Source organism: Calliopsis andreniformis, chromosome 9 (genome assembly GCF_051401765.1).
Source record: "Calliopsis andreniformis isolate RMS-2024a chromosome 9, iyCalAndr_principal, whole genome shotgun sequence".
NCBI classification, from domain to species: Eukaryota; Metazoa; Arthropoda; class Insecta; order Hymenoptera; family Andrenidae; genus Calliopsis; species Calliopsis andreniformis.
Window position 1 is genome coordinate 21648406 of NC_135070.1, and position 15315 is coordinate 21663720.

The window sequence follows — 15315 nt, forward strand, 5'->3', positions numbered from 1 at the left end:
ATAACGCATCGTGTCCCATTGCTATTTTCTTGCTATTGTCAATCAGGATTTCATTTCTTGTTTCGATAGAGTTTTACGAAAATAAAGTCCATAGTCCGGTTATCGATGTTGATAAATAGCATATTTATTATTTATTGAGTGAAAGAAAATTCTGTTTGTAATGGGCACATGCACGTTAACTTGTGACGTGCATAGAGACGCTTGGATGACATTTAGTAATGTTGCTTGTTTAAAGGAATCTGTAAAATTCATAAAACAGTAGCAGCTACATCTTTCCGTTGATACATACGGATCTGAAATCGTATCGATAATGGGATATATTTAAGCGGCGATTTTCAATGTCTGTTGCAGCCGCTCAAGCAAAAATTCTGGGTTCAGAAGACGTGTACGTGAAGAAAGGCAGCACGATAAGCCTCACGTGTACAGTTAACGTGCAAAGTACACCGCCCAGCAGCGTTTCATGGCATCATGGTGGAGCCGTAGTGGATTTCGACAGTCCCAGGTACAAGCCACGAGAATCAAGTTCTCGAATTCACTACGCAACGTTTCATCGCGCATTTCGTTCTTACTCATCCTTTCGCGTTCCCTTCCGTTCGATTGCCTTCGTTACGGTTATTGCCGTACACCTTATAGAGGGTGCATCGAACGTATTTTCGACAACCTATCGAAAATGTCCGACCCGTTGGGCTAACTTACACGGCAGGTTCTTTGTAGCTATTAGTTGAGAAATGATAGAGAAGACAGGCAGATAAATATTCTTGTTAAAAGGAAAGAGGAGTGATAGCACGCGTTAAATACGTCAGAGTTCAGAAACTACTAAGAAAGTAATATAACGCGCACCGTGAATAGTAGCAAAGTATCTTTGATAATTCAGCGTTCGCCACAGGGGCGGAGTTTCCTTGGAGACTGAGAAGACAGAAAGCGGCACGACGAGTAGACTCCTAGTGACACAAGCCAGATTGACCGACAGCGGAAATTACACCTGCATACCTAGCAACGCAAATCCAGCCAGCGTAATGGTCCACGTGCTGAATGGTAAGAGCCCTCTATATTTTCAAATTCTTCTTCAACCTCGCGCCTTCTTTTCCTACTTCTTTCATTACATATCAGGGTTGTTAATGCCATTTTTTCTAGGCTCCGGCAATGATCAGTCTTGCGCCCAAACGTAGCTGCGCCGTCACACACTAGCTTCTTAATATTGATCCACACTCTTCTTGTAACAACGCTGAACTTGTTTAGGGAAACTTTCAGATAACCCTTTTCTTTCTCGAACAGCTTCTTAAAAGATCAACGCAGGCTTCACTTACAGTTTCATTTCACTTTACTGTCTTACCAAAGCTGAAATCACGTTACCTAACACTTGTTCACCTATTTCAGTTACTTGCATTATTACTTATATTATACAAGTGAAATAATTAGTTGTGTAAAAATTTCATTTGATTTTATTATTTATTAAATAAGAACGGCATATGCAGTTTTCCGATTTCGATGTTCGAACAATAAACCCGGTCTCAAAGGATTAATAACATAAGGGATTCGGATTGAGTTTTTCAATTGAACAAATCTGAAATTTCACATTACCTAAAATAGGATGAAAGCTGCAATGAAGTGCAATTTACCAGTCTATAGTTCAGAATAAAGGCTATTTTACATTTCCGATATAGCCTCGTTACGTAAAACTTTTGAGGGAGTTTCTCTTTTCTCCCGATACGGATGAACCGATTTATCGTTTCACTAGGTCTATGTCACGCACATGTACCCTTGCACAAACGTTGCCCGCAAATGCACCTAAAACGAGGAATCGTGCACGGAAAAATCAATAAGCGTCCTGTCGACTACATTGCAATCGCTTTCACACGAAATTTCCTCTTGTCGATTTGATGCATGCAGGGCATCTTATATGTACATTAGCAGTATGGTATGTAGTTAGGTATATCTACTATTAGGTTCGTCTTTCCTACAAAAGAATAGATTGCAAAATTCGATCTGATAATTTTACAAAATTTCATATCCCGTGAATGAAGAATGGAAAGTTTGTGTGATATCTCGTTCATCAATGTCATATTGCGTTTGCATTTGTCGTCCTGTTTTGAAGCTTTGAAAATCAAAGGACGTATGTATTAATGCCTTTTCAGTTGGAAAGAAATCCATCGTCGGCCCTTTACGGTACGATTGTTCGACAAATTCCCTAACAATAGCTGCCCCCTCCTCCTGTCGTGAGACGTAACTTCGATGGCACATAGAGAAACGAGACTTCTAAAACGAGAACAAGGAAAAAGGATGACGCGTTCATTCATCAAGTATCGAAATCCCTCGTCGTAAAGTTTGACAGGTTAGTGCGTTGGGGCTGCCACGGCAAGTACTCGACCCTTCACGCATACGCTTGGTTTTGATCTATCGTCAGCCGTGGCAACACTCGCGATAACGCTTGCAATATCTTGCTCGGTGAGTTCGGCGCAATTCAGTCTGTCAATCACTGTTAGACTCACGTGCACGCATTCTTCTAGGAAGTCACGTTAAAGCACGTCAGCCCTATTAGTCGACGACTTACTCGCTTGGAAACGCTGTAATTCCAATGATGGGAGTCTTGTTCCTTCAACGATGGAACAATTTGCAACAGCTACCAATGAAGCTGAATTAATCTTGCTAATTTTCTTCAAGCAAAATACATTGCGTGACAAAAACTACAATTCCTATAATCTATATATGTATAAGACAGGGTAAAAAGTGAAAAGAATTTCTGGTCTAATTCATAACCGATTGAAGGATCTTTAACGCAGGTACACGTTAATTCGAGCAGCAAAAGGTATTTTAAAGGGAGGACGTATGCGTGACCAAATTGATCCGCTTGCATCGCTAAAATCAAGCATTGAACCGTACCATAGGGTCACTAGCATTCGATCGTTGGTCAACAATGAACTACTAATCAACATGCCACGGATTATGGCGCGAAGATTAGCGATCGCGATTCCATTAACGGACTTCGATCGAGTAGACTTTCGAGCTGTCCCGTTAGTGTGGCCGCATGGTTGGTAAAGGAACGATAGCAATATCGATCATGCGCGTTAAAATCCGCGAAACACGTCGGTCGGTCCCTAAACTCGCCACGGAATCGGACGCGTCGATCCGGGACGCGGAAAACGCACTACCGCATCCGTGTACCGGATGAAAATTAATGCAGCGCAGTTCGTCTGCATAATTAATTTACAATCGGTCAGGGCAGGCGAAGCCAAGCCAAGCCAAGCCAAGCCAAGCCAAGCCAGGTCAGGCCAGGCCAGACCAGACCAGGCCAGGCCAGGCCAGTCCAGTTCAACCAGGCTATTGACGTTATTTCAAACACGGCTGATTACTCTGGAAAATTGACCGCAAATTTCAATTATTTCGCGATCGGTCCGTACGCAACGTCGGATTATCCATTCGATCGCACGCTGTGTGCGTATTAACGCAATTACGGGGTTCGAGGCGAGCGTGCAAGCACGTCGACAACGAAGGGCGTCGTTTTTCGACGAAACGGCCTCGGTTGAGTGAGCGTCATCGTATGCACTTACGCGCCATGCCGACCACTTTGCTCCTCCATCGGCCCACTGAACGAGATTTTCGACTCGCTCGTAAATCGCACCTCTGCGCGACTCGTCTAACCGCGGTTACACCGACACTCTGATTATCTTTATTACCGGTGGACGATGCATGCACAGTTAACCGTTATTTGTCTGGATATAGGCCTCCGCCTCGGGGATAGTCCCTGATTAACGCTACTTCGCTGTTTCTATACGCATCGTACGTTCCGTCCCTCCACGCTTCATCACATTTTCCCTCTTGTTAATCATTGTCGTCTTCGCAATACTCATCAAGATATTTACGCGACAAATATATCTTCGATCGACGTAGAGTTTGCAGTAAGTATTTCGTGTAATATTTCGACGTAGACTTTCGCAGAAGATTTTCGCCGAATCCAAACACGTCTTCTGCTACAACAGCTAAAATCACTTGTCTTGGAAACACAAACTGAGTTAGCATATTTTTCCCGCGTGCGCGGACTGACGTTAATTCTGAAATGCATTTAGCGACGTGACGGCGAGTAGGCGGAAATGGGGAACGGAGAAAAATAGAACGAGACTTTTTCTGTTTCAGGCGAACATCCTGCGGCTATGCAACACGGTGGAAGTTGCGGCGTGACGCCCACCATCCTGTTGGCGACTGTAACTTTGCTAGTCGCGAACCTGCTAAGGTGAGCAGTCACATTGTGAAACAGTGCGACTTGAAAACCATGGGATCGAACATTTTACGAGTTAAACCCAGAGTCGATGGAACAAAACGCGTCCGCAAAGGTAACGCGTTCTCTTTTGTCCACGCACGCACGCACACACACACACACACATACACACACTTTCAGATCTATGATGTTAAATCAATCTCATTCGCGTTACAGTACAGTTGATCGCATAGCGTGAAATCATCAGTGATACAAATAGAAAAAGGATCTTCTGTGGACACAGTGCAGTGAATCGAGTCGCGTGTGCGCGTATGTATGCGTATATATGTACACCCGCGAAAGCACTTTACACCCAGGTACTGTTACTCTATCGATTTCATCGAAATTATTCTTTTCTGACGTAACAATCGACGTACGCCACTTACTTGGCGATTCCTCTACGTTTCAACTTTGCGCGTGGAAGTCTTGTAGGACTGTGTGACGTAATCGACGAGCCAAGCGATCTCATCGTCACGTTGCCTCAGAATTCAGAGACCCTATTATACCAACAGAGACTATCGTATTCAACGATTCACAATGCGAATAGTTGATATTTACCCTTATACCGTTTCGGAAAAAACGAACGATTAGTAATAGAGGTTGTCACGACCTCGCTTGTACAGAACATGTTCGAGGACTATGCGAGATCTGGGCAATACTTGTAAATAAAATTGACACGAGGGAAACGAGAAACCTTCTACTTCTCGATTGTCTTTGACAAACCCAACTACGTAATAAAGTGACATTTTTATCGTGGATGTTGATTTACGCTAACGTTTCTCGCGTGCTACTAGTCTCGATTGTTCGGAATTTGCTCAGATTCGACTGGTCGGTCGTCCTTTAGTCGTGATCAAGTGACTAGAATTCTGAAATAGTCGACGAAAACAGTTTCCTGTGTATAAAGTAAATTGCTTTACAATTACTTTCACTTACTTTAGAAACGACGATAGATAGGTACGTAAGTGCTCATCGATATGTAACTATTTGTCTATCGGGAAATAGGTAGCCCTTTAAATTCGTACTTTTCTTTTGTAGAAAATTGTATCTTTCCTTGTCGCTTTTTCAATCAAAAGATTCGTGGCTTATCGTTCGACGTCTAATCAAAACAGAATCACATTCGATACTTTGTAAGGAGTACGAGCTCTATGTATAATCGCGACTTAAGCATAGGGCCAGTGTATAAGTAGAAATAATGTAACTATATATTTAAGCGCGTTGGTAAACAATTACTTGATATGCATTTGTACAAACTGTTTCGTTATAATTCCAGCAATATAATTGAACAAATTTTAATTATATCGACGAGTGCATGGATAAATCTGACGTGAAAAATGTCTGTCGAGTGACTTACACAACCGCGCTTAAAGGGACGACACTACGTGTTTACATGCCTTTTTCTTTTATAGCATATTCTTGTATCCAGATTTTTCTAAGAAAAAAGACAGTTGATCATTCTACTTTTGCTGTAACGACTAGACGAAGTATCTACTTCTAGTAATGGTGATAAAAAATTAGTGAAATTCGTTTTTTTCTTTTTCCACAAACTTTTTCCCTAAAAGTTAATCGCAACGTAAAGGCATACGATAATGGTAACTGATTAGATAGATTTACTACGGTATATCGTTAACAGGTAAACGATATCATAACGGCTAGCGTGTTAAGATGCGTCTTACTTTAGATCGAAATAGGTTTTTTATAATGTTGTATGATGGGAAAGCTAGGACTCACATTGTAAAACAGACTACCAGAACACGGTCATGGTATTACGTTATAACAAAGAAGGAAAGATTTGAAGGTGGATAAGAAGGTTTACAGTATTATTCCTTCTTGTATAGTTTATACAGTAATTTATGTCGTTGCGAAAGGACAATATTTTGAAGTTGACGCGTGAGAATAGCGACTACAAGTTAAAACGACGGAGCACGTTAGCAAAATTAATAAATAGGTATTATGAGGTGCGATACGAGTGCAAAAGGAACGGGATTGATCGGGCCTATTTGATCGTTGAACGTGTTATATTGGAACAGTTTGATGATTCGAAACAGACATTAATCAATTTCACAATGTTGAAATAAAGGATGTGTTATCGGTGTATCTTACGGCGACTTTTATCGTAAATACGTACTTTTCTCGATCCTTCGCGTACCGTTCCATTGGAATGATGATACGTTTGGTTGACCTGGGTTCGATGTAATATAAATACCTGTAATACTACGTCGACATTTGAATATATCAGGACGAAACATGTGTTTAATCGATGATCAAAGAAGAAAATATCGAGAAAAAGTTCTATACAATATTAAATAATCGATATCCGCGATTCGCATAAGTCTGGAATGTTGCACATTCATAGGTAAACCTAGATCGCATTGTACATAAAATTCATAATCGATAATGTATCATGTTATAGAGAAACGTCAGTATGAATGAAACAGCGACGAAAGAAGTAAGATGAGTACAGAGTATTAAACTGTAAAGATATCCATCGACGTGAATACTGTTTCAATAAATGTAATAATGATATAAAATGACATCGAATTCGTTCCTTTCGTGTCTCTCTATGGTTTTTATTTTACTTTTTAAACTAAATCAGGACTTACTTTGTTACATGCACGACGATCGACGATTATACCATAAATATTTGTGAAACGGTGGGCAGAATTTAAAAAGAAGATCGATGAGGTTCGGCTGGAAAGTTCCAACAACACACCGGTCCAAAAATTCGACCAATCGATTTATCATCGTCAGCGACAACGCGACCACAAGAAGTATCGCTTAATCTCGCAAATGTCAAATTCTCCTCGGAACATTTTCAGATTCAATCTCTCCAGCCTCCGTTTGGCGCGAGAAAAAGAACCACCTGGATAATACTCTTACGACAAAGCGCCATTACGTCATATTTCCCCAGACACCGGAGTAATCAATTTCGTTCGTCGCCGAAAAACAATCGACCGCTGCAGAAGTGTCTCTCGGCATTATCCATACCCTGAACACCGACAGCAGACTCTCAGCTACTTCAGGATGCAATACAATCATTCGACACGGTTCTGTCTAACTCATCTTAGTTCGATTCAGCCTCGTACGAAAAAGAGAAGCAGCCGCTGAACGAGCGTCACATACTTCGAGCTTACCTACCCTCTTCTCCCTGTCTCATCCTACTCTTTTTACCTCTCGATACCATTCCCGCCCGTTTCCCTTCTCACATTCGTCGGTTTTATCCTTCCACAGCTGGTGCCTGTGTTCCTACAGTTCGCGTCTGTTACTTCAAATTTCATCGATTCGAAATTCATTTTCAATTCATTTTCATTCTATGAATGGATTTCTTACTTGAATCTTATTTGTATCGGTGAACAGTGAGCAGGCCGGCTCGTACGTGTTCGCGCAGCGGTTCGTTCAGTACACCAGCAATTTGCACGTGCAAAACTGTACAGAGAGATGGAGAGAACGCACTCGTGTGCATACTGGCCAGCAGACGAGGGAATGAAAAAAAATACCAGAGAAATTGTTGGACACGAGTGGGAGGATCAATTTTACATATCTAGCCTGGTCAGATCGGGGAAAATATATTGCCGAGAGTCGTATGCAACCCGTCGTCTTTTAATAGTTCCACGGTTGGCAAACCTGCCCAACATTCGTTCGACCGATTCTGCGGTCGCTAATCTCTCGAGATTGCGCGCCAAACGTTCAACAGAACAAACTGTTCAGCGGGAAACATTGCCATTGGAAATGGACGGTTTCCTGTGGACGATTGTTCATTACTTCACGAATTTAGCCACGCTTCGAAAAACCTATATACACAATTGCAACGAAAATGCATTTCATCTATCGTACGTACCATTAAAAATGTCAACTTCCAAAACCGACGTACGGCACAGTCAGTCACCGTGGAATACTCACAGCTAGCGATAGCCTTAACAACGCGTAATTAACAACTGTTTATCTCGAATTCATTTTCCGTATAATCGTAATAATTTTAGAAGTGCAAATTGAATTCAGTGGAAAAAAGTGTGAAACAAATGCGTCAACTGTGCTAGCTCGTTGGTCATTGCGTATAAGCCAGTGCTAAAGGGTTACAAAAACGATTGCAAGCTGCGACTGATAAAATATCAACCGTCCATCCACTCCTGTTTGCCGATATTTTACGGCTTTAATTGTTTTTCGATAGCCAAGAGCAATTCCGGCTTTTCACGTGCGATCGGTGGGAAGAGCGAAAGGGGGCAGCAGAAGTGCAACCGTTTCGGATCAAGCGATTCGTTACAGCGAAACTGAATCGCGAGTCACCGATTCAAGATGGCTTATACCCATATTTTCTTTTCCAAGGATATCATGTATTTCGACTTTGGTCAAGCAATTCACAAAATTTCCTTCGTTCTAACATTTGCTGGGAAAGAACTTTACCTAGGTAAATTCGATGTTTTATTTCAATTGTCCGGATAGTGTTTCAACGATCACGTTACTTCAACAAATTTCTTCACCTACATAAATCAACTTGCAACCGTAACACGCCAGATTACTTTCGTAAATTGAATTTTTATCGAAATCGCAGTAGTTGGTGAAATTTCACAACGGACGATACCACTAAATCGGCCCAATTTTTGCTACTGTTCACGCGAACGAATAGATCTATTGGACTCGAGAGTGTACAGAACCCGTGAAGAACCGACCATTCGTATAGAATCGTTTATTTGTTGCAGTGAAATTGAATTGCACGTCAACAAAGCAAAAATACAAACACTTCTGTAGGAAAATCTAGCAAATCACAATGAAAATTAATTGTCGCTTTTCCACTTCCTTCACAGAACTTCACGATATTCTTGCCACGTTCGTTCGATCCAGTTGATTTTCAATTTGAGCAAAAATGAAAAAGGAGAAAGTGAAAGGTAGGCGAAATTTATTACTGGTCAACCATGCCACTAACGAATGAGAGTCCCAGGGGTGCAGAGCGGCTGGACAATGTAGTTTTCCAATTTTCACTCTCCATTACTCCCTTTTCTCTTTCAAATCACACAGGCCCTTATTCAGGCCCTTATTCAACCCCTTCGCAGTCTACTTTATTATTAATTAATCAGGAAAAAAGAAATTTATCGAATTACGGCCAATTATTAATAAAATTAAAGGTAAAAAAAATGTACGCCCACGATTAATTGCAAAGACCCGACCTACGTTTTCCTCTCCGTGTCGAAGGTCGCAGCAATTTTATGCGGGATTCGACTGAAAGTTTTCAGAATTTATAAATGAAATTTCACCGACATCCCAATCCACCCCTTTCCGTCTCGAAATTGGCTGCTTTCTAGAGAATTTTATATTCAGGACATTACTGCGTGCTGAATTATTTTTCAACTTCGGACAGGACCGCTAGTAACTGCAGCTCAAGTAGCAACGCGTAATGCTGGTGGCAGTGGGGTGGTGACTGTTTCCGGCTGGGAACCTTGTCATGCAGGTTCAACCGCTCTTTCCCTACCTTCCGAATGCCATTTCATCTTCTACTATATCTACTTCGCGTATGGCGGTTTGCAAACTTTTCGTTTGACCTCGACAAATTCCAGCTTTAGTGTTTCATTGCTAAAGTACCACTACTGCATCATTAATTGTTCCAAGTTTCTAGTTACCCTTAGTTGAAAAGGAAAGACAAATCATGTACTTTCAATAATTTTATTTCAAAAATATCGTACAAACTACAATATTGTTTTAAATAATTAATCAAAGGACGCTATTATCCTTGTACGCAATTCAATCGATTATTAACGCGTTCTGATTTGAAAAAGTGCATTGAAGATTCTATTTGAAGAAATACTGCAGCAATAAATACTATTCCATACTTGACAGATGGTGCACTGACTCTTGCTTTTAATAGTCATCGGTTTTTTAAATAAATAGGTACCTCTAGAACCGGCACCGATCGTTCTAATTTACACTTCAATTATTTACACCTCTAGAACGTTCATACGAGACCGTGGACGACTTTATTTCTGCGATGTCGCGAATCAAGTTATGAATTAAAAATTTCATTAGTGCCGTTTCTGAGCGCGCAAGACGCATCGACGGGGCTAAGATACAAGATATCAAATTAGTTTCATATCCTTTGACGCTGCTCCGCCACTTTAATCCCATTGACTTGAAGAGGAACCTTCAAAGAAACGTCGTGAATCGCAACGGCGCAGCGGATTGAAGTCGACGCCGACGTTCCGACGCATTGGGATCAAACGCAGCATCATGGGTCACTTACTCAATTATTTATGCAAAAAGTAAATTCTCTGACCTAGGGGCGAAGGCGTAGCAACGCTTGTAGCTGCCACTTTTCCAATGAATTGTCTTTCAATTATATTCCATTTGCTCCATTCGAGTGTTATTCTAGTCATTAGTAATGTTGTATGGAGTTTCTTTGGACCGGCACATAAAAGGAAACTTTTAGAAGTATGTCATTTCACGTTTACATACAATGTAAAAACTTGGTTATTCGTTTCATTTAGCTACTTATTCGATAACAAATACGTATGAATTGTAATCTTATTTAATGAAAAGATATAATGAAGAAGGTATGTCAAATTCTTTGAATCTCAGTGGTTCACTTTTCTTAAGCAGACCATCTGTGAATAATATCTAATATTTACTTCCTACTCGTAAAAATATACAGATCAATATTCTAATAAATCGAATGCAATGTTGAACACAAAGTGGGAGAATGTTTGCGCGGATTACATTCATCTGTGCCCGTGACGAAAGGGTATAACAGGTATCTTACCTAATTCACCTTCATTTTAGTATCGACAACTCGTGTGTATCTAGTTTAGTGTCTAACCAGTTCTTAGTCGAACTCGTAGGTACTTTCCTTCCCGTGACAACTAGAGAAGAGAGAAGCACGCGTGAAATACTATGTCGGGGTGTGACGCTATTGCAGGAAAGTTTGGCTGTTTCGTGCGAGTATTAGAAACCACGAGAACGGAAGTAGAAGCCTGGGCCAGTAGCTGACGTCACATCCGGAAGAGACGTATCCGGCGTCACGTTGCATGGCTTCCGTACGTTCTCCTAAAACAGAAATAAAACTCTCTCAGTTTCACGGAGTGCAGTGTTTCTCGTGGTGGGTAGCGGGGACAATCATCAATTTATGAACACGCGTACTTGCGAACTGCTGCCACGATTTCATAAAGAGGAAGCGTTGGTGCTTGCAAAAGAATAATTCGACTACCGACTCGTAAATCAACGTCTCCCAGAGACTATCGGGTCATAGGTTTTTCTGTGTCGCGAACGCAGGGAAAGGTGTTCATTAATTACTGTGCTGTTTAGTGCGACTGAACGTAGACTTAGATACCCCGTTCTTCGACCAAAAGCGACAAGTACAATTACTTGAAAACAGAACTGCGCTTACAAGTTGTTTCACGTTGCCAGAACCTATTTCCAAAATAGGCGATTCTTGCTACTTTTCAAATTCTTTCTCTTTCTGGTTTTTTCTCGAAACAGACAGTTTGACTTTATGTTCGATCCCCAACTAGTCTGCAGCGAAAATTTTCCAGTTTCTCCGGTAATTATGCTTTCATATTCTCAGGCCGATTAAACGCACAACTTTCCCGCGGTAGTACTTTTAAAACTTTCAATTACGAAACGTCGCGCCGTGCTGCGTCGATCGCGTAGTTACGACTGCCTCCTTTTAATTAAACGTAATGTTAGGAAACGCTGACTTGTATACGTAAATGGCACGCGTGAAGTTCGCATAGACAATAGAGGCGAGAGGGAAGGGAGTTGGAGAAGGGGTGAAGAAGTCTGAATCTTTAGCAACGAGATGTGGTTGACGGTCGATGGAACGTTCGAAGCATCGGAGCCTATCGCTTGCGGTTTACAGAATTTCCTCGGTATTCGAGGAGTCTGTTTCTACTGGGTGGCAAGGACTAGACTAGAAGATCACGACGGATTTCGGACATCAGGGCACAATCCGCTCTTGTCCTTTGTCCAGGACAGGTATCAAGGGTAGTTAATTGGCTGCCGAGATAGGGCATGGTCAATTGAGCGTTTAATTAGAGTGGCAGGGTATCGACGGATTTTCGGTTGGCGTTGCTTGGCATTAATCGATGATCTCCATGATAGAGCCTCGAATATTCGTGAATGCGATTGGTGGAAGTAAACCCAAAAGAGCTCCTAAACTAAAATAACTCTTGTCTGTATATTTTTATTATTCATCTAAACTACAGCTTTCTTCTGCATAGTGCAATTTTAATCTACGATATGTCATCCTCTGGTTTAGAGACTTCTGGATCATAAATATTCCTGAATACACTAGACAAGCACGGCACAATACTAAAGTTCCCAATGAATTTAGCGCTTAACGACTCCCCAGGCTACCGTTTAAACGACTTCCAATTTCATTCAAACTCTTTTTCTTTCTCCTCCTTTTTTCTTATTTCCTCCCTCTCAAACTAAACTTCCTACAATATTATTCAATTTTCGAGCCGAAATATCCGCGCGAATTGAAGTTGCACTATTCACTTCCTCTCTCTTTGCTATTGTATTATTAAAAAATTCGCAAAACAACTACTACGTCACCTGAACAAGAGTTTTTCATCGTTGACTTCATTTATTTTATTTGGTCTGTTGGTGATTTACGTTCGGTGGATACTGGATTGTTTAATAAAAACGAACAAACGATCGAAGAACGAGCGAATGAACTGCAATAGTATCTACAAACCCTTGGAATTTATAGATAGTTCACCTATTCGATCACAATCGTATATCGTTTAATAAATTGACAAGTGATAAGTACCTACTATGAATTATAGTTACGTCAAAAGGGGAATAGAAGGCATTATCACGAAACTTCGCATAGAAAGAAGGAATAAGTAGAAATTTATAGCGTATAAAAATCTCTGCCGAGTAGTCGTTTAGCTACCACAAATGGCTCCGGCTGACCTTAATCATTTTTTTTTAATCACGACATTATATATTTAATTCGTAGTATCTGACGGCAGCAGCACTGATCTACCGTTCTTCGGTTAGCTCGGTAGGCTAGCTTAGCGGGCCACTTATGGCTGATTTATACGATCCATTACCACTACCAGTGACCCAGTAAGGCTGCCAGCCAACCTCACTGAACCAGATCATCGAAGCTTTTAAGGCTGATTCGTTAGGCCCACTGCTGTTGGGCTTAAACCGTTCCCGAGTCAGAGCTTTATTAAGGTCAACAATAATGTTCTATTGGTTCGTAACATCTATACCAATAACCCGTAAACTTCTCGAAACGAACGTTCATTTCGCGTAGCAAAACCAGAAGATCATTACAATATACAGATTGCAGAATGTCAATGAAACGCATATCCGACACAGACTGATTGATCAATACCGTGATCAAAATTCTTTCGTACAGTAGGCTAAGAGTCTACCGTTAAAGCGAAAGCAACGTTTTAAGTGGAATTTCCGGATTTCATCGTTAGTTCGGACAAGTTGGGAAGCCGAAGTGTAGGCCAAATTTTTCCTCGAGTAAACTATTAAACTTGTAATCCGAACAAAACCACGGTAAAAGCTTGTCGACGCAACGCAGCTCTTCGTAACACGCTCTGAATACGGGCCAAATATTAAAATCTTTGCGTTGAAACAACTTCAAAGAGCCAAAGTTCGCGCGCTTAAAAACGTATTCCGGAAGATTAGCCCGGAAATTTGGCATCTCTGGCACCGAAGATTCTTAAAAAGTCAAAGCGAGTGCACTCGAGAGCAAAAAAAGGAGCGAGCGTTTGATTCAAGATAACGAAATGAAACGAAGGCACGAGAAGAAAGAAAGGACAGGGGTAACGACGGTGAAGGGAAAGAATTTCGACGAGAGATTCGAGCGGGTTTCGAGGGAATCGGTACGGAGGTATCGAGAATGAGACTCGAGATGAGAAGTGCAGAGAATCCGGTGATGTGCAATTAGGAAAATTGAATTCTGACGTAATTAACTTCCTTAATTAATAGATTCACGGAATTGTATCTTTAATCTGGTCACTGGAAGTGCTTCTGGTAGGTTCTGTCACCAGGAGGAGAGAGAGTTTCCGACTTGTTGGCAAACGCTGCGCCGAGCCGCGCCGAGCCGCGCCGAGCCGCGCCGAGTCGCGCCGCGCAAGAGAACAGAGTCCGCGGTGGCGAAAGATGGAAGACGAGAAGAGGGGTAGATCGAGAAGGGTGAGGAAGGAATAAGGCAGGATTGTTGCATGAGATGGTGGCGACAACGACTGGAGGAACGAAGAGGATAGAAACTCGCTGTAAGTTTTGATATATGCGCGAGGTTATTTACGATCGCATAAGAATTAGCTCAGACAGCAAGCCGTCCTGCTGGCGCAAAAAGTCGATTTTGCGGCACGGCCTGGCACTGCACTCAACTAGTTTCTTGCTCATTCGCTTCCTCAAAAGTCGTTAAATCTCGCGACGCAGTCGTCCAATCCACCAAATGACGTTTCTTCTCTTCAGCTCTATCGATACGAATTTAGTCAATGCTAATTTTTCGCGTGTACCTCGGGTCATAATGGATACGTATACCGCTTTTCCCTTTGTAAAAGAAATCCGCCGGTATCCAGCACCGTTCTGCCATAGGACCGTTCCTTGTCCAATCGGATTATCGACGAATCGTAACAACGACGTGAAAAATTGACGCGAATCGTTTTCACTGCTCGATGTTCGCCGGAAAGTCACCAAAAGTCATTTTTCTCCGCATCCCTTACGGATAGCCACGATTAATTAATCACAGGATGTCGATTTTCCTGAACCAATGATAGATTAATAAAACCGACTGAACCATTCGTTATTTAAGACGATCGATTTACCTGATGGCCGACATTGCCATGTAGGTAGGTACATATAGGTACGCGTTACAGCGTTGATTGGCCAACTGGAAGCAATTTCGTTGCTGATGTTTACACGATACGCGATCTATGTAGGTCGACGTGTTGCTCATAAAAATCGCTTCGACATCAGCCTTTAATCCCATCCCGATGAAAATGCGTCCGCAGTCACGATAAAATGCGTAAACTCGCAATCTGCAGAATGGGTGATCGCGTCGCCAAACTTCTGATTTATAGTTCTAGTGAACTCTTCCCAGCGTGTGT

At 41.7% G+C, this 15315-nt stretch overlaps 2 protein-coding genes across 5 annotated transcripts in view; one reads left to right on the forward strand and one right to left on the reverse strand.

Annotated features, from left to right (window-relative positions):
• Positions 1-4568, forward strand: part of LOC143183674 (lachesin) — a 93474-nt gene extending 88906 nt beyond the window's left edge. For 2 of the 4 annotated variants that reach the window (XR_013002637.1, XR_013002638.1), the window contains 4 exons: positions 352-502; positions 887-1035; positions 4132-4328; positions 4430-4568. Coding sequence is in view for 2 of the 4 variants with exons in the window: in XM_076385337.1 (XP_076241452.1) it covers positions 352-502; positions 887-1035; positions 4132-4228; positions 4430-4451 (419 nt within the window). In the remaining 2 variants the exon portion in view is untranslated. The remainder of the gene's footprint in view (positions 1-351; positions 503-886; positions 1036-4131; positions 4329-4429) is intronic. The other 2 variants (XM_076385337.1, XM_076385338.1) reach the window with 1 other exon arrangement.
• A 6568-nt stretch (positions 4569-11136) lies between these two features.
• Positions 11137-15315, reverse strand: part of LOC143182783 (zwei Ig domain protein zig-8) — a 48714-nt gene continuing 44535 nt past the window's right edge. The window contains exon 8 of the mRNA XM_076384004.1: positions 11137-11278. Within this exon, the coding sequence (XP_076240119.1) occupies positions 11142-11278 (137 nt within the window). The 3' untranslated portion in view covers positions 11137-11141. The remainder of the gene's footprint in view (positions 11279-15315) is intronic.